Source organism: Pagrus major, chromosome 16 (assembly GCF_040436345.1).
Source record: "Pagrus major chromosome 16, Pma_NU_1.0".
Taxonomy (NCBI): domain Eukaryota; kingdom Metazoa; phylum Chordata; class Actinopteri; order Spariformes; family Sparidae; genus Pagrus; species Pagrus major.
In genome coordinates, this window is record NC_133230.1 from 3,868,216 (window position 1) to 3,887,768 (window position 19,553).

General features: G+C 40.7%; 1 protein-coding gene across 1 annotated transcript; it reads left to right on the plus strand.

The window, feature by feature from the left end:
• The first annotated feature begins 15,399 nt into the window (after positions 1-15,399).
• On the plus strand, positions 15,400-17,875 carry cfd (complement factor D (adipsin)). Its single transcript, XM_073483608.1, has 5 exons — positions 15,400-15,507; positions 15,815-15,971; positions 16,216-16,357; positions 16,471-16,761; positions 17,471-17,875. The coding sequence occupies exons 1-5, from the start codon at positions 15,444-15,446 to the stop codon at positions 17,648-17,650; spliced, it is 834 nt and encodes a 277-aa protein (XP_073339709.1). The 5' UTR covers positions 15,400-15,443; the 3' UTR covers positions 17,651-17,875.
• The last annotated feature ends 1,678 nt before the right edge of the window (positions 17,876-19,553 follow it).

Sequence of the window (19,553 nt, forward strand, 5' to 3'; positions counted from 1 at the left end):
TGAGTGACACTTTTTGTCTGAGTCTGCCACAAAGGGGAAGTGATGCAGCGTCGGGTCTGGAGATTCAAAAACAACTCAGAGCTGGAAATCAAAGAGGACGGGCGTTTGCTCAAACAAGCTGTCCTGCCTCGCTGACAGACAAGGTGCTTCAGTGAACGAGCCGTGGAGAAGTCTCTGGGTTTGATGTCACTTCTCTGGTGTCACTCACTCACACACACACACACATTTAGATATGCTTCAAAATGGCGTCAGTGTTGATATCTTCGTGTGCAGGAGCCAAAGCTTCTGGGCGAATGTGAACAAGCTCCCCAGCTGCCTGCCTACGTCAGTGGCTGTGTGTGGTGGATTTGCATTTTATGACTCAAACATAAATTATAGATAGAGATTACAAAATGTCACATCATTCAAGTTCTGATGAGTAAAACGCAGCTCAAAACACGTGTTACCACAGATCGACCCAGCAGCATCAAGTGTTGGAACATAAGTTTATGAATATTTTCGCTCTCTAGAGGTCTGTTTTTGTTTCTCAGCCGGGACAAGACAGCTGGCCGCCGATGCTGTGCCCTACATCAGATCCCCTTATTACAGAGAATCCCAGCAGTAATGGAAATAACCTGTCGTCCTGGGCCAGGTAGCTCGACAGGCCCATAAATCAAACCAGTGTTTGGGGAGGCGGGGGTGCAGCGGGGAGAGAAAAAGTAGGGTAAAGAGAAGCAGGGAGGAGTTTCCTGTGCTTGTTGACAGGCTCAAACGAGGCTTGAGCAAACAGGCTCTTCAAGGTGTGATGAGTTCAGACAGACAAGTGGGTAGACAGGTAGGTCGGTAGACAGGTTAGAAGCGGCTAGGTGAAAATGAAAAAATACCCCAGCAACAGCACCATGTCAGTAATGGATCCAGAGACTTTTTTATTCCTTGTTTCTGTATTTATTTGTTTTATTTTATTAGATGCCGCCGGTTTAATAAAATAATGGTTTACCTCATCAAGGTGGTTCTGGTGGTGGGATGGGAAGAGGAGGGCTGCTCGCATAAAATAGTGATTGTTGCAAAGTGACCACAACACCATCGGAAATGTCTCGACTTATCGTCAAAAATATCAGTTTTCTGTCACCACAAACACGACTGCATGCTATCAATTGCTAATTAACACTAAATACAATGAACAGCTGAGTGGCCTGATGGTTCTGGATGAAAAGTCAGCTGATCAACAAACTTTTTACAAGTCATCTGATTGCCAAAATGCCACAGTAACTCATCCGATGGTTGTTGAGATTTCAGTCTGGACAGACAGACTGACATCGTGGCTAAAAAGTTAAATGTGTCTCCGTGAAAGCAAAACCAAAAAAGTATCCCAGTCTAATCTGTATAACATGCAGTACACCACACTAGATCACTAACCTCAGAGCTTTTTGCAAATTGTTTGGTTGCTCATAATTAGCATACACACATGTTCTCCTCAGTGGTTTGCTTTGAAACAATTTGTCAAAGAGCGTCTTGTGGCGTCACAATAATCAAAAGCCAATCTGGGATTTGTTTTACTTTGTCTGGATTTTGGTGATTTGTCTCTGTGAAGGGGTTAAATTCCTTGTGGTGTTGTTGCTGAACAATCCTGCCACTGTTTCTCCTCCTGAGTTATGGCTGATTAGGAGTTTAATTATGATCTTGTGAACTGGAGGGGGGTGGAATCTCTTTGATCTCTATGGTTTATGTTGATTAACCATTATGATCTTTCATCGCTGTGTAACAGAGTCAGGGAACAAAATGTTAAGTTAAAACCTGCTATGGAAAGATCTGCAACATCTTCCGCCTGGTTTGTTGTGTTTTATGATCAACTGAGGCAACGGCAACACACATCTCATGTTTCTTAGAAGTAACATTACATCAGCGTGACACTGCCATGCCAGAAAAAAGAAAAATGGGTCAGCATCACATTATAAAGCAATACTGCCACAATGAAGACCCTTCATTAGTTGGCACAAGACGCCACAGTGTGTGATTTTGGACAGCAGGCCGGTGATCTCGTCCTCTGTCTCTTGCATTTGCACACATTTTCCATTTGCTCTTCTTGTTTTTTGAGTTAGCTGCTAACTGCTGCTGGCATTTTAAAATCTACCTCTTTTGTGACACAAAACATAACGTCAAAACGTCACAACCGATATCCCATGACAGATTCAACACTGTTACTGCCTCCACTGCAGGCCCAGAGACGAAATGAAAACCAATCCCAGGGGCTCAAGACACTTTAAAGGTCACTGAAAGTATCTCGAAAGTGTTTTACTTGAAGCCATTAACAACAAAACATGAACTATAGTAACTAATATCAAAGCGCTAGATATGTATAAATAATTGTTCTTGTTAATAATTAGTCTTGGCTGTGTTATGGCAGCGGTTGTGTTTGCACGGATGAATCTAATCCAACTGTGAGGATGATCTGGCAGCGATGTGGTGTGTGAGAGAGTAAAGCCATTTAGAGAGGCGTATTCATCACTCCCATTAGTAAAAACCACCGAGCAAAACACAGGTGAGCGCCGAGCACAATGGTGCGATTGTTTTTCTTCTCTAGGGGAGGATAATATCAAGTGATTTTAATATTCACATATATCTGTTACCAGTTTAGATTGCAGGCTTTTCCTCCTTTCCAGGAGGGCTTTATCAGCGCAGAGCCCTGGGGGGAACAGGTGGATTTTAGGTGCGTCCTCTCGCTGCGTCTGCACAAACCCACACACACCAGGAGACAACAGCACAGAATGGATGGCATAGTTCAAATGTTTTTAATTAGCTGGTAATAGTGCCTTTGTGTCCTAGATCTGCGTCATTAGCATAACTCATGAGTCGGAAAAGGGCGATTATGTTCCATCATGCCACCCATGGATGTTTTCTTTGGGCATGCGATGCTATGTGCGCTTGGCAGGGGTGCCAGTCTCCGCATTTCAACACAAAGTGTTTTGTTTTAGTGCTAATTATATGGCAGGCGAAGGCAGATGGGCCCTGTTTCCTCCTCCCCTCTGCGGGTGACAGTTATTGACAATCGGCCCTGTCTAGCCATAATACGCCTGAGGCACTCGATAAAACCACTTCCAACGTAAACATCGCAGCGAGAGGAGTTTCAAATGGGGCCGATTTTTTACCTTGACAACTGTAACTATGTTCAACAAATTAGTCCCAGAATCCCCTGGTGTTTACACTCCTTGAAATGAAAGAGATTGCCTTTCCTCTGACTGACAGTAGGGATCCTTCAGACTTTTTGTGTTTTTATTTTCACTGCCGCGGTTGTGAATGGGCACAGCGGATGACACCCACTCCAACATGGCAGTCGGATTTTTGTTTAGATCTGAAGTGTGTGATTTGCCAGAGGGTTATGTTGTATTTGCAAATGGTTCTTGGCGTTTGTTGTGGCCTGTATCGCCTTCCAGATTTACTACAGAGCAAATCTGAACATTAGAACTGGTGTCACTTTGGCTGCCAGTAACAGTTTATTTTTAAACTATTTTCTCATGAGCGTTTTAATCTTCTGTCACTCATCCTACAATATTCCCAGCCCGTCTTATTGCGCGTGTAATGTTTGTGAAGTCTGGATCAAAGATCAGCGGCGCAGGTCTACCTCCGTCCGAAGATTTAGTCGGTGTCTTTCCCCGCTGAGTGAGTCTCCATCGTGTGTGACAATGGTTGGAAGGGTCAGCGCCTGCGAGTGACCCTCTGCTATTTCCTCGCTCCTCTAGATTGTCCCACGTCCGCATCAAACACTGTTTCACAGCGGCTTCAAAGGAAGGAGGCCCGTCACAGCCCGCACATCAAAGACACACTGTCAACATCCATGTCGGTCAAAACTGTACAAGTGAGGGGATCTTTGTAAAAGGAGCCACAGATGTCACGTCCTGCCAAATGGACCAGATGTGACGGTGACGATGTTGAGCTGGTCCTCGTCCCAACGCGATTTAAAACAGCACCTGTCCTGCTAAGAATGAGTGATTTTATTTTTGTTTTGAAGATTGTTTGGCGGGCATTTTATGGTATAATTAGAGAGTTGACAGTTAACAGATGACAGAAAAACGAGGGAAAAGAGACAGGGAATGGCATGCAATGAATATACCCAGACAGATTTGTACAGCGGGACATTGAAATACCGTTTTGAAGCCTCAGTTTGGCATTATGGCCGTTGCCATCTGTTTTTTGGAGCCAGAAGGGACCTCTTTTGGACTTGAAGGTTGTACGGTGGATCCGACTAAGAACTCAACGACACGTCGTGGTAGCAACTCGTCAATCACACGGTAGCCACTCCCTAAAGCATACCCTGCTTTATCGTCTATTTTAATCTGAATGGGACCATAATTTACTAAATGAACATCATGCTGTGTTGAAGAACACTTGAAACTAGCGATTGAGACCATAAACTCATCAGGAAACTGTTCACTGAGGTCATAAATTAACTGAGAAGAAGGGTCGAGAAGAAGTATTTGAGGTTGCTTGGTGAAAGGGCCATTCAAATGTGTCAATTAAGAAGAATTTGGGCTTGCAGGTCTACATTTTAATAGAGCACACACACACTGATTTTGTCATGTCATCACGTGTCCAAATGTTTCCTGCTGCAAGAGGACACTGATCACCACAATTTACAGTAAACAAGGCCTTACTGCAACAATGACAGCTCACATACTGTAATGCTTCAGGTGATAGAAAGTAAAGGAAGAACCGGGAGAAACTGGAAGTGATAATGCTGACTGTGCACTGAAACAGTGGCGGACTCGGGATGTTTGAGGGTCAGGGGCAAAAAAATAAAGGGCACCAGGTGGTCATGAGACGTTAAAGGGCACCCTAGAGGGCCCTTTATAATGTTTTATCTATCATAGGGGTGTCAAAGAGGGCCCTTTCGAGGCATTTCTCAAATATGGGGGCAGGGATTGTCTTAATAATGTTTTTTGTTGTCCTTTATGAAACTTTTTTTTCCGTTTAATTAATTTTTTCCCCATCATTTTGTTGTTTCTCACCACAGTGCCTGTCCCACCTCGGAGGCCTCCATAAATCACCATTATTAACACCGTAAAGCAGCTAACACAAAGTATCTTCTATTGTAAGATAACACCAACATGATATGATGTGTTCATATTACTTAAGAAACTTGGCAGACATTCATGCAATAAATCATTCTGCTTTTTAAATCTACCTGAGGACTTTCAGCTTTCTCTTAAAACCCTTTATCTTCTCTCTAATCTGTCCCATAAACCCAAAAACGCAAATCTTAAATTGCTAAAACGAAAAAAATAAAGGGAGGCGAAGACACTCGGAGGAGGGAAGAACCAGCGTCTCACCACAATTAAAGCATTGACAGCTTCCAATAGATTCATCTTCCAGTGACAGCAGCTTTAAACCCTCTGAATCCCTCGAGGCTGAGACACACACATGTACACCCAAACACACTGGAGGTGTCAGACTGTCAGAGCAGCACTGTGAGCTGTTTTTGGCCTCAGATCTCACGCTTTAGTGAAACGCCGGGTTTTCTCTCCTCCGCTCTCAGGAGTTTGGAAGTTGCTCACATGAGCTGAAGTGCAGGTGGTCCAATATTCTGCCAAAGTGATCTGAATCTGAATCTGTGTAAATTACAGCGTCTGAAAAACCTCACTTTCATGACATGTTGAGACGAGGCTCTCGGTCGCAGATCTTTCTCTCTCTCCCTCTCCCTCTCTTTGTCTGTATGCAAATCTTTTCTTTGTTTCCCTCCTCTTTTCTTTCTCTTTTTGCTGTGACCCACTCTTTCTGTCCTTTCTCTTAGCCCCACGCTATTGTTATATTTTTCTTTAATTAGTCTTCTCCTTTTGCAGTACTCCAAAGTCATACAAACCGATAACCATACAAAAAGTTGAGATTAATTTCTGTCATCTTCAGCTAAAATAAAATACAATGTTATATATTTTTCCCACTGGACAAAGTAGCATGTAGCAGGTTGGGACTTTACGTGGATAAAAAAGTTTTAAATCCAAAGACCAGCCTGAATGTTTTGTCATTTCTCTATCGCTATTATATTTGGAAATATCATGATTTGTCAAAATTTGGATGGAAACCCATTTTATATCTTTTATTTATTTCACGTTTGTTCGTATCCCCCTCATGCTTACTCTGTTCATTGAAATGTGACATCCGGTTACACTTTTTGGAAATAAGGCTAACAAACGTTGTCAAAAGGTTGTGGTTTGGTTAGGTTTAGGCACAAGATCATACTTTGGGTTGAAATAACTACATTCAATTACACAATGTGAGCTGTTTAAGTGACAAACATTGCTGCAAACGGGACTCAAACTCCGGTCTCTGGTGAGAAAGTCCACTGTTTGACCCGTCCTACAACTCCAGCCAACCTCCAATACAGAAGTGATGCTAGAGGGGTAACTACAGCCGAGTCTACTGGGGGGGAGATACTCCATCGTTTATACAGACAACCTTAATTCAATCAGGTAATCTTATTGAGATCAAGATCTCTTTTGCAAAAGAGGCCTGAGTACAGCAGATAGAAGGAAAAACACTCATGAATTCAGTTTTTTTTCCTTTTATTTGACCCTGTCTGCTTTCTTCAACAGAGCAAAATTAAGTTGAAAACAATGAATATAATAATGTCTCTTTTGTTTTGGTGTAAAATCTTCCTTTGGATCTGTGGAAGTTTTAATTGTATGGCAGAAACCTGTAAATGCACTACTGTATGGTGATATTAAGTGCAGTAGAAAAGAAAGTGTGAACAGAAATAGTCATTCCTCGTCAGAAAGTTTCTCTTTTCCAACCTTTTTCTGTTCCCAAGTCAAATTTTGGACCTTCTTATTGCTCTAACCTCCTTTTGTAATGCCTGTTGTTTATTCATGGATTCATTTTTACTCCCAGAGGTAATTACAGACACATATTGTCTTAATTTCTTTACACGTGTTCTGAATTGGTTCTTTGTGGGAACATAGAGCAGCCAGTTTTTTCAGGTTTGTGGGACTGTCGCTCGTTCTCACCCTGCTCTCTGGATGTACAAACAAACTGAGCGCTGTGCGCAGATGGGGACAAAAGGCAGGCTTATGGGCGAGGCGAGGAGGAGTCAGGTGGATCAAGGAGCGATGTGGGAAAGGTGGAATCTCCCCGAGATCCTCCTGGGACCACCACCAGGAAGAGAAATGTCAGATTTACTGGATTCAGTGTTCGCCTGGGAAACAAGGAGGCTTTGACGCACTCACGCTCAGCACACATTTTCACACACGTTTAATGGGAAAAAGTGGAATAACCAATAGTCGGCAGATGCTTTACACGTTGTACCATTCATGAGAAAAGAAGCTAATGGTTTTCACACACATTCAAACTTGTACAGTCACACAGTTGTTCGAAGAATCTGGCTGGAATAGCTGACACGCTGTCGGCATGTGATAATACAAAAACACACATTCACACAAATTTCCGTATAATGTCAGATTACAGGATTCGCCCGTTGATGGGAAACGGTAACAAACTCACACATGTGCACACAAACATGCCTTAAATGTAAAATGTAAAAAACACTTTCTCATGTGAACATTAGAATTTTTCATCATGTTTTCTTGGGCTCACATGAAGCATGTTTTACATACAATGCAAATCTTTTTCAATGCCTTTGCCAAATACATGTGACAGAGATGGAAATGTAATTTTTGCATTGAAAATGGAAAATACTTTTGCCAGTGTTCCCATATGGAAACATAAAGATGTATGTAGGATTTCTGCATTAAAACAGAACAGACCTTTGTTGTATATTTAAGAAATTAGCAACTTTGTTCAAGGTAACATTTAATTTGGTTGCCTGTCGCTATATCTTTTCAACATATCCTCATGTCTTAAAAACTGAAAAGGTCGAATGGCAGTCACTCCTAAAACAACATAGATGACCTCTGGAGTGTACCAGTGACAAGCGGACCAGACCTTTCGACGTAAACTTGCTGCTTGGTTAGGTTTAGGAAAACATCATAGACTTCCTCCTTTGCTGCCGTAATAATTGCCCCGGCCACTAGAGGTCGCCACCTAGCAAGACATGTAAATATGGGCCTTAATAAGCTGCTCACACAGACAACTTTTTTGTGCATTTTTCTGATGAGCACGGGCTGAACCTCCAGGAGAGACTCAGAGAGTGAGGACAGCTGCAAACAAGATAAAAAATTGACGCAAATAAAACTTTGAAATGTTTCCATGTTTGTTAACATTTTGAATGAAGTCCTGTCAGATCGATTTTCCTCAGCAATGGTGGTTATTTAATGGTCTTACATTTGCAAGCGAGCAACAGTAGGGCACTGAGGGTGTTTGTGTGTGTGTGTGTTTGAATTCAGGTCAACCTCCGAATAAACTCAGAACTCAACAGACGCTCTGGTTCTCTTCTTCCCCTCTCCTTCCTGTAATGTTACATCTATGAAGTGAAGTGTATTTCCCATCCAGCTCCATTCAGCAGTCAACAACACAGAACATAAACACCCGACAATGGAGGTCACGTTCACGGATCACTGCTGCAGTCAGGTTGATAAACAGGAGTGAAGATAAATCCACTTTTTTGGCAAACGGCATGTGTTTTATTTGACTGAAGAACCACGAATGAGGGATATTACACACTGTGCATTTAAGTATCTGGTTCCCTTCTTATTTTAAATGTAATTTTTTTCTCTCACATATCAGTAAAAACTGATGTATAAACTTTGATTTTTTTGATTTTTTTTTGACAAAATAAAAGACAATATCCAGAAAAAGAAGAAAAACCAGAGTCTAAAAAGCACATTTAAGGTTTGATGTGTTTCCAAACTCATTACATGAAGATTCATCATCAGTCTTCCCTGAAATACACAGTAGATTATGGTTTAAAGCACAATAATTATGTTTTATGGGTTTCCCACTTGAACAAAAAAAAACATACACACCTTTCAAGAGTGCCTGTATTTTCCAAAGTGAAAATACAGGCTGTCATGTTTTCCAAATGGCTTTGGGAGAAATATGAGTGTGAGGACGGCAGGTCTGTGGGACCCCGGCCTGAAGTAAGACGAGAGATTAGAGAGATTACAGTTAAAGAGCATCTCGTCCTGTGGAGCCCCTCCTAAACACCAGCTCCCATCAGATGGGCCTGGACTGATGGAGGAAACAGTGGAGATTATACCCGTTTAACAGTAATCCCCCTCCTCTGGAGCAACGCCAGCACCAAGCACAAGACCACCACTCGACAAGAGAGACGCAAACTGAGGTGACGAGTCAACGTTTTCATCATTTCATCATTTAATGACGGTTTCTGTTGTTACAGCATTTAAATGGAGCACTTGGCAACTTTATTGGCAGCTCCAAAAAGAAAGAATAGATCACTGAAAGCCACAACATACCAGAGAAATCATTCACATTTGTTGTTCTGTTCAAATCAAGAGCATCATAACACCGCTTTAATTTCAATCCCAATAGACTTCCTGCCTCTACCAAGACATCTGGTCGCATCTGTTTATGTGAAAGACACCTGGGTTCATTTCCAGCCGTTTTTGTGGTGTCCAGAACCAGCTATTTTCATGGGAAGTTGGACCATCTCCATCCATGATTGGGCTGACCAAAATGGGTATTCAAGGGTCGAACTATGATGTAATCCTAACCCTAACCAAGTGGTTTTGGTTTGTAAAACTAGCCAGAATGTAAGCACAGCGTTGTGACGAGACAAACATGGAAAAAAATCAACCTAAACAAACATTTATTCTGGTGCTTGTGTTGCCAGAGTCTTTGTTCAAAGTGAAAGTCACAAAGCTCAGTTAAAACTATGTCCTGGTTGTGATTATTGCCTTTGGTATTGAATGTAATGAGTCTCTTCACCTGCAGCATGAATAAAACACTGATGTTCAGGTGAAGCTTTAGACCAATAGCAGCAGCTGAGAGTTCAGGTTCACCTGTAAGATCTTACTGAAGGAGACACAACAGTACTACAAAGTCACAGCCTGCAGCTGTATCGTGTCTCTTTTAGTTTGGGTGTATTGCTCCTTTTTTTTTTTTTTTACATGTCTGTGCCCAGAGGCCCACTGTTTCACAATCGGTACAGATTGTGCAGCATGTGCTCACTGGATGTGTGGATACGAGCTCCAAATTTCATCTGGGTCCATGTCAGTAAATCAAGTGTCAGTCAGCCAAAAATGTAACTATGATTAAAGTCTACAATATCCCTGTTGATTAAAAATTCATGGTCATTTTTGAGACTACACATGTGGTTTATGATGTCTTCAATGCTTCAATTTGTTTTGGTGTTGGTGAAGGTTTATTTACTGCCCCTGGTTTTTGGTAAATGCATTATTTTGAGTGGGTTGGTGTCTGTCAGAATGATTTTGGACACTTTTCAACACATCACCTAAATTTGTGTTTATGTGTGACTGATGCAGCGGTGACTCACCGACTTCTTTATATCACGGTGACACATAAAAGTGAGTCATGTTCAGTTGAGTAACAGTTAGAACAGCCCGATCTGAATATGTTTGAACAGTTAAATTGTGGGTACTTCTGCATATATCATTGCCTTTTATTTTTGTTTTCTTGTTGTGATATTAAAATATTAAATCAACTGTTAAAAACATCATAAACTAGCAGTGATGGAAGGTAACTAAGTATATTAAGTCGTATTCAGTCTTAATTTACTTTTACTTGTACTTTTAATACTTTATTGCGAGGAGATTACTTTGATACTTAAATACATTTAATATCAGACACTTTAAGACTTTAAGTACTTTAAGTACTATGGGTGACTTTCACTTTTACCAAAGTAATATTTGAAGGTGATATCTTTACTTTCATTATAACAAGGAGGGTGCAGGGGAGGCTAAATAAATAATGTAAAATTGTAAAAATTTGCATTGAGACAATTTTGAGAAAATGAAAAAATAGGATGCATGATGCCATGTCACTTTTAATGCTTCCACTGGGCAATGTCACAGTGAAGTTGCAGCTCTTTATTAATTAAAGACAACTTTCAAAATAAATTGTATAGTAGTTTGCAAGAAAAGGACGTGTACATATCGTCAGGGGCTTTAAAACATTGTTATCTACAAAAGGGGAGCCCTGCAGCCCTGCAGCCCTGCAGACTTGGTCACTGACCAGTTCTAGGCCTTGTATTAAAAGACCTGTCAGTGTGGAACTGTTGCATCTAATGTCTATTGCTTTAAAATGCAATAAGATAATAGTTTTAAAAAAAACAAAAAAAGACTGGAACAGGCTGAGACAAGAAGAGATCAAGGACATAAACAGACACACAATCTGACTGAATAATGAAGAGACAGACGAACCGAATGATTGATTGACGGATAGAGAGCCTGCCAGGCAGACTGACAGGCCTCGCTGACTCAGTGTCTGAGAATGAAAGTCAGAGGCTGGAATGAGCGAGCGAGCGAGGGAGGAGAGACATAGAGAAAGAAAAAGAGAGAGAGAGAGAGAGAGAGTAATGAAACATTTAGAGAACATAAAGTGGAAAATGACTCTGTTAACTCACCTCTGATAACTGGTTCGGTGCCAGACCACACACACGGATGAACAGATATGGATGACTGCACAGGTACACACACATGAACACGTGTAACACACACACGCACACACACTTGCATACCTGGCTGGGTGGGCTCAGTTGCTCCAGGCTACAGTCGCAGTTGTAACTCATCTCCGTGGCAACAACAACAACGCTCAGGTGCCAATCAAAAGTCTGATCATCAATCATAGGAAACAGGTCATTTTTTACATTAGATATGTGGATATTAGCTGTGCATGTGTAAAAAAATATAAAAAACTTGTTACTTAAAATCTAAAAAAAAACATTTTTTTCCATTTTTAAAGCAAATTTCTGCAGCTTAATTAACTCCTCATTATCTCGGTGAATACAGATGTTTTTGTCAGTTTGAACCTGTAATTTCTGACTATTATCTTCTTCCCTAACTTGTAATTGTGAGCGTGTGAGTCACGACTTAATTGGCGAGAAGTTTGGAAAAAGTTATAAAGAGATAGCACGTATTATTTCCCCCTACTTTACAGTAATGCGACCGCATGATCGGTGTAAGGTCAAACCCCTGAGAGATTAGGGAAGGAAGCGCTTAGTAAGCGTTTGTGCAACTTTAATTTTCATAATCGGCCTATTTCTGACTAAAGAGACATAATGATACTAAATTGGCCTTTCAATCAATAGACTGTAACACTTTGACAACATGACAAGACGTTTGTTTGACATTCGCTCACTTAACTTTAATGGCTTTAACTCAGCAAAACACTCAGTATTTAGGTGAAATGTTACATGTTAAGGTAGCAGGTACACTTTTTCATTAACACTGATGAGCTTGTTTGTTTTGTTTTTCTGTAATATTCACATTTTCTAGCAGTACTTGTTTGTACCTGCAGAGGACAGTGCAGCTCTACAATTAGAAAGTGTCAGACCTGCTCTGCTTCATGTCTCTGTGTCATAAAAACAGACTCCACAGCTTCATTTGACACAATATACTGCAAGCTAATCTACCAAAGACATAAAAAACACTCAATTGAACAGAATACCATAAATTATCTGTTATCTGGCTGACATACAATACAAAAGTGATGTGTGCAGTGCTTTATTTTACAGGGAGTAAAATAATAGAGGCGACCTGGAAAGAACTACGTGATTTGTTAATAGTTTTATGGAAAACACAGCATTCAATTGCTCCAATTATAGTATAATATAGAGGTCTGTTAGCCAATACACAGCAGGTCAACTGACAATGCAAAGACAATTCAACATTTATTAAACACTATATTTACTTGGATTTATATATTTAAACAGGTAACTGCTTAAAAACTCAACAAATAACCCTATTTTTTCTTATAAAACTATATATTTAGTTTAGTATATCTATTTATATAATAAACCTTGTAGGAAATTGAACTAAAATGATGGATCCATAAAATGAAGTGTAAACATGACGTTTTGTTTCAGATATTGAAGTACATCTTATGTTTGTGCTGACTTACTGTAGATTGGTGGAAAAGTTACAGCAGCATAAGAAGACATTCAGCTTCGCGTATTAGAGGAGTAAAGAAACCAGAAAATATTCACATTTAAGAAGCAGGAATTAGAGAATTTGGTGGCAAATTTAAGTAATAATTTAACAGCTGGCAACGAATCACTGCAACAAACTGAAAACTCCAGACCATTTATATCACTGAATCAAAATGTCATTTGTGACAGATGATGCTCTTATACGGTCTGACGGTGCAGCAGCTAAACTTTTTGATTCGGCACATTTGTTCTTCTGTACAAGGGAGCTTTCGATTACACGACGGCCTCCAAACCCACCAGGAACTCAGAGTCTAAAAATATTGTGTATGGTGCGAGTGTTCGTGTAATTTCTCATGCTTAATTATTGATGTGGGCTGTACAGCTACAACATGGATTGTAGCTGTTTTTTCACAAATACAAAGCAACACAGAGGCTTCTTCATGTATCTATAACGCTGTCCATAAAAAATAACCGCTGGAACAAGCTGCACAATGTGGTGGCACTTAAAAAGAAGTAAATCCAGGTTGACAAGAGCACCAATATTCAGTAATCACGCGGTGCAGCAGACCTTTTGCTGAAATAAACCAACACTGGATGAAATATTTGAGTTGTAAATCTCCTGGAAGACCTCTCTTCCCCTGCGCTGCACCTCCTCCCCAAATACAATCAGCCAAACAGAAGATTTCCCAGACCGAGGGCAATATTTCTTCACAAGTTCACAACAGGATTATTCTGTCCAAACAGCAGCCGAGGAGCCAAGGAGGTTCAGTTAAACAAACATTTCTCAGAGCCGCTCTGGAAGCAGAAAAAAAAAAAAACTGTTTGTCTGGACAAGTAACATCAAACTGGTGCCAAGTTAAAAGACAAAAGGTAAAGACAGGTGGAAGTAAGGGTGTAATATTTAATTCAAGACATAGAGGGAATTGTTCACGACACTACAATTATAGTCTTTACTGCTGTGAGCACTTAGACGCTGCGTATAAAACCCCTGGGCAAGTGACATCCTGACCTGAACTGTGTTTTTGAGAAGGAGACATGTTGGCAGTTGTGTTTCAACTGAGTTGCATCATCTTTGATTCAGAGAATAATTAGAAAAAGTTGCGAAATTTGGTTAAGACATGTCAGCATCATGATAAAAAAATAAGTTTGATCTGAATCTGTGTGTTTCTTCAGTGAATTCAGAGAGAAAGATGATTATTACAAGATCCTTTGTAATAAGTTTTCAATCTTTTGTCACCTTTCTAATGAAGCCTGGAGGGGGTAACGTCTGCTGTCTGGTTCTGTTCATGTCTGGGCCTTTTTTCTCTTTATCAGAAGGTGCTGAAGACAGGGAGGAATTCCTTTACATCAGCTACAGTATCTACCGCCTCTGCACTGGCCCAATGTGTTTGCAGATAATAGATGAAGAAGTCATGTCATGTTTTTGATGAGTGAGACTGTAGTACGACTGGCCTGCATTACACAGACACCCAGCATTTGCTTTAATTTAATGTCACGTGGATTCTTTGATAGAGATCGTATGTGTCTTGCAATGCACTTTGCAAAAAAATAGAAATAGAAACATTGAGGTACTAAAAATTTCTATATACAGGATTTACATTTTCTATAAAATTAAAACAAATACATGCCGAATAATCTGTTGTATGTCTTCTTCAAACTCTGACAGGATTTTTTTTTTTAGGTCTCAGCCAGCCTCATCAGTTTGCATTCAGAAGTAAAAGGCCCACAGAGGATGCCATATGCACTGCCCTCCGCTCAGTCTTCACACACATTGAAAATAATAACCCCTAGATCAGAATGCTGTTTGTTGATTGCATTTCATAATACAACCCTGTGTTCTGTAATGATAAATACTAGTGTACTATTGTATATTGTGCACTGACATAAAATGCAAGTTACAGTGTTATGGTTGGTGTAATATTTTATGACCTACTGTAATTGCAAAGTATGTCAAGTGTACTTATTGTTCATGGTTGGCTGGGTTTCATGTTTTCCTGCTGGATTTACGGGAAGAAAAGAGTGTTTTGTTTAAGTGCACAAGGTCGGCAAGGGGGTCATCTAAATCTCAGCATTATGTAACATGGAATAACATCATTAGACGACTCAAAAAGGGAAAGTTTCTGCACCTTATCTGCTGCCGTCGATACATGTAAACACTTTATAATTAAACGTATGTGTCTGTTGTGAAGGAATGTGTGTACATTTCTTTTTTATAACTTCAAAGTTAACAAGAAGAATAATCGTCAGCTAATTTATAGACGTAAGAGAAAGTAGTAAAAGTGAACATGTTGTTTGGGTTTCCTGTTTTTCGTCCCAGGAAATGGGGGAGCAGGAGGACTGCCAGACTCCCACTCGTGTCTTGCACCATATCTACTTGATTTATGTTTCCTTTCTTTCAAGTGGGAGCCTTTAAAACACCACAGTCGGTTTTGGTTTTTGTTAAACCAGCATCATGGTTGCAGAGAGAGATGTTCTGGTGGCGGCTGCCGTTTTTGTTGTTGCCCTCGTTTCACACAGTGAGTTGATGATTTATCATTTAAGATTTCACTTCTTAGTCATTCGTGTGCATTGATTTAGATTTTTGTTGTCTTGTTTCCACTGTATTATTGTGTTACCAATGTATTTTTCTGCAAATCTTTACTCGTGCTCTTTCCTTGGCATTATTTGTTAATTTTCCCACTTTTCCCCACATTTTTTACTGTGACTTTGTACCTTGCCATGCACTAGTTGACATTGCTCTTTGTGTGTATGCTACTGTATACAACCAGAAATGTTAATGCAAGCGTATTCTTCATTGTGATCGTGTGTTCTGATCATACCTAGGCGAGGGTATAATCGGTGGCAGAGAGGCAGCGCCACACTCTCGGCCCTACATGGCCTCCATCCAGTTGCCAGAAGGAGAGAATATGAAACATGAGTGTGGAGGGTTTGTGATTGCAGATCAGTGGGTGATGACTGCAGTACACTGTCTGCCAACAGGGTGAGGCGACCTTCTTCTGATCATTATGAACGTAGTTTTGTGGGGAAAATGTCATTAAAATAAGATTTTGTTTGTGGGTTTTAGTGGCAATAATATCATATTTATTTATCCTGTGTTTATGAATGATTTAGCTGATTAATTCTTTTCTGTATCAATTGATATTTAATAGAAAATGGAGATGTGTGTTATGAAACATTTTGTAGATTATTCAATGCTACAATGTTATTGTGATTTTTCTTCACAGGCCAAATGGAAGGAAAGTCGTGCTGGGTGTTCATTCTCTGAGCGAACCTGAAGAGACGAAGCAGACGTTTGATATTTTGGAGCTTCACAATCACCCAAGCTTCAGCCACATTAATTATGATAATGACATCGCTTTAATTAAGGCAAGTGTATATTTTGTGTAAATGTGTTATGTAGCAGGAACAACCCAACAACAGAAGCCTAAGCTCTAGAGATGGAGTCAAAGTAATGTGTGATTTATTTGTTTATTGTGCAGCTGGATCGTCCATTTAACGCCTCTGAAGCTGTTACAGTTGTGGAGTACCTGCGAACAGGTGGCACAAACCCCGGCACAGACGCAGAGGTGGAAACGGCCGGCTGGGGATCCCTCGATAACCTGGGGTCCAGACCCGATAAGCTCAAGGAGGTGAACTTGGAGATCGTCAGCTGGCAACGGTGCAGACGTGCTGACTACTTTGGCAGAAAGTTCACCAATAACATGATGTGTGCACATAAAGTATGCCCAGACCCCTGCACTAAACCACATAAGAAAGAGGACAGCTGTGATGTAAGTTTTAGTTCCTTCTCTACTACTGATTATAAATGTTTTTTTTATAAAAATGGGATAGACAACATCAAGTTATGATGAACATAAGCTAAGTAAGTTCAATTTAGACAACCAGTTTGGGGGTTTTCTTCTGTTTTCTGTGCATGAAACTTTAGATACTTTATGGCAAAACCAGATAATATTTCTATTTGCTGGACTTACATAAACTACATATTCTTATATGTATATACAGTTCAATTTATCTCATTATCTCTGGAAAACAGATACTAAATTAATTTTCCATGAGAAAACACAAACACACACTGCTCTGTAAGGCAGTTTGGGGTATTTCAAAGTAAACTATCTGAACTTTTTATAAACTTCTGCCATTTGTTGCAAGTTTTTCATGCAAACTTGAAACTTCTTGAAACTAATTTATTGAAACTAAGACATTAAACATCATATGTAAGCATGTTAGCGACATCATTGTGAGCATCTTAGCTCGCTGAAGTAGCTCTGCTGCAGAGCCTCACAGAGCTGCTAGCCCAGCTGTAGATCCTGCAATGTGATATCCAGGTGTTTACTGTTTTAATTGTCAGTGACCTTTCACTGTCATTCTGTGCTTCCTGCCAACTGGAGTCCCCACTGCACTTTATCAGATGCAGGTCTAAGCAGGTTACTGTTACTTCCTGTTCAGCCCTGTTCTGCTTGTCCTTCTGTCGTCTCTCAGGGTGACTCCGGCGGTCCTCTGCTCTACAACGGCATCGTAGTGGGCATCACTTCCAACGGAGGAAGAAAGTGTGGTCAGTTAAAAAAGCCTGGAATTTACACCGTCATCTCCCACTACACCGAGTGGATTGACGGCATCGTGGGCCCACAGCCCACTGCGACACAGGAACCAAGCAGTTAAATAAAGGAGAGCGGGCATTAAAGTTTTTTTTACCTGCAGCCATGTTTCTGCCACACTCCTGCTTCAAGACCTACTGACTCGTTACTCCACGTGTATATTAAACTGAAGTGTTTACAGTTTATGTTTATGTTCTGTTTAACCTGTACATATTATCCATAATAACACATTTCACATCATTTTATCTAATCACTTTATAAAGGATTCAATAAAATGCAGTCGATCACATTCAGATGTCATGTTTGTCTTTAGCATGCTGCACAATAAACATCAGAAACAAGAGCCAAGATTAATCTGCAGGGATGAAACATCAACACTAAATGTTCCCTAAAAAAGACTGGTATGAGTACAAAGATAAACAGTCATGGACCTAAAAACTGATTCATACATCGAGAGTAAGAGTGAGAGTTACACAATATCTGCTAAAATGAAAGCTAAACAAAGTTGTGCATCAGTCTTGTTTTTAGGCAGTTGTAGTTGGAGTCCATCTGAAGGATGGTGTTTAAGGACGCAACTGTTAGGCAGAGATCAGCACGTATATCTCATGAACTTGTCAGATAAGATCACGAAGCAAACGTCCAAAAGTAAATAAAAATCTGCAGCTGTACTTCTTCTCCTCCCCTCTCTGCTACACAGATAAACACACATGAATAATCCCCGATGTTGTCTGCTCTTCTTGTTCCACTGGGAAATTCCCCCAAACCACCGCTGATTTTTTTTAATTCACAAATTTAAGAACCATTTCTTTTGCAACATAAAGAAAAGTAAAATTTCAACATTTATTTCAACATTTATTCTGGTGATTGGTTTGTAAAAAATATATAAAACTAACAAATCCGGTGCAAGAACTGTCCATATACGGTACATCGTAGTTGTTTTAACAAAATAAACTAATGATATTAATTGCAGGCATGTTGTGTTTGATTTTATTACATGGTACAGGTGTTGCATTTATTGTAGTCACCCTGTGCCTGTGAGTATATTAATCAAGCATCTCTTAATAAGTAGTTCCCTTCTAAAGCCCCCTCCTTCCCCTCCTCTATCGTCTTCTTCCTGTCCTGCAGCTCCTTTACAGAAAACCTCCTCACTGAGAGGGAGCGGCCTCCGTGTGAAGCCACCAGTTTGTTTATTCCAGAGAGCAAGTCTTTCACCTGAGGGTAGCTCAGAGCATTCTGGGACTTTGTAACATTCAGCTCATAATAACGGCTCCCACACTTCTGGATGAGACCCTGCAGGGTTGCATGTGCTCCGGCCACGTAGTCGTCGATCCTCTGAGGCCTGTGCTGGTTGCAGTCGAAGCGAACGAAGAGGACGATGGCGTGCTCTGCAAAGTCTCGTCCGAAGATCTTCTGCAGGTGCACGAGCATCTCGCACTCGCCCTGGGTGAAGCGCCCCACTTGGAGCACCAGCAGGAAGACGTGAGGTCCAGGAGAGGACAGAGCCAAGCAGTCCTTGACCTGCTCCAGATTCTCCACCCCGTCCTCGTCCCACAGCTCGGGGGTGTCCACCAGGATGAGTGGCTTCCCTGCTGCAAACACCTCCTTTCTCTCACAAGACAAGGTGGGCTGAGGGAGTTCAGGGTCAGAGCCACTGATGGAGTATTGATTACCTGCTCTGTCTAGAATTAGATTTAGAGCAGAAGTCTTCCCGCTGCCGGAGAGACCCAACAGGATGATGGACATCTTCTTTGTGTCGTCATCTTTAAGCAAAAAAGGAGAGGAAACTGGCTGTTAGAAGCACTTTCAGACCCACTAGTAAACCCACATCTGGGCATCTCTAATACACTTTTATTTATAACCTTTAATGCATCATTTGCCTTGTTGGGGTTAATTGATGAGTATTGTTTTACCGTTTCCATGACATGTAAAAGATATTAGATACTGTATACTGTAGATCAGTGCTGGCC

Excerpts from the sequence above, each read along its gene's own strand:
- cfd (XM_073483608.1), top strand. The coding sequence starts at position 15,444 with ATGGTTGCAGAGAGAGATGTTCTGGTGGCGGCTGCCGTTTTTGTTGTT. Across the intron at positions 15,508-15,814 it reads TGTTGCCCTCGTTTCACACA|GCGAGGGTATAATCGGTGGC; the intron begins GTGAGTTGATGA and ends GATCATACCTAG. Across the intron at positions 16,358-16,470 it reads ATGACATCGCTTTAATTAAG|CTGGATCGTCCATTTAACGC; the intron begins GCAAGTGTATAT and ends TTTATTGTGCAG.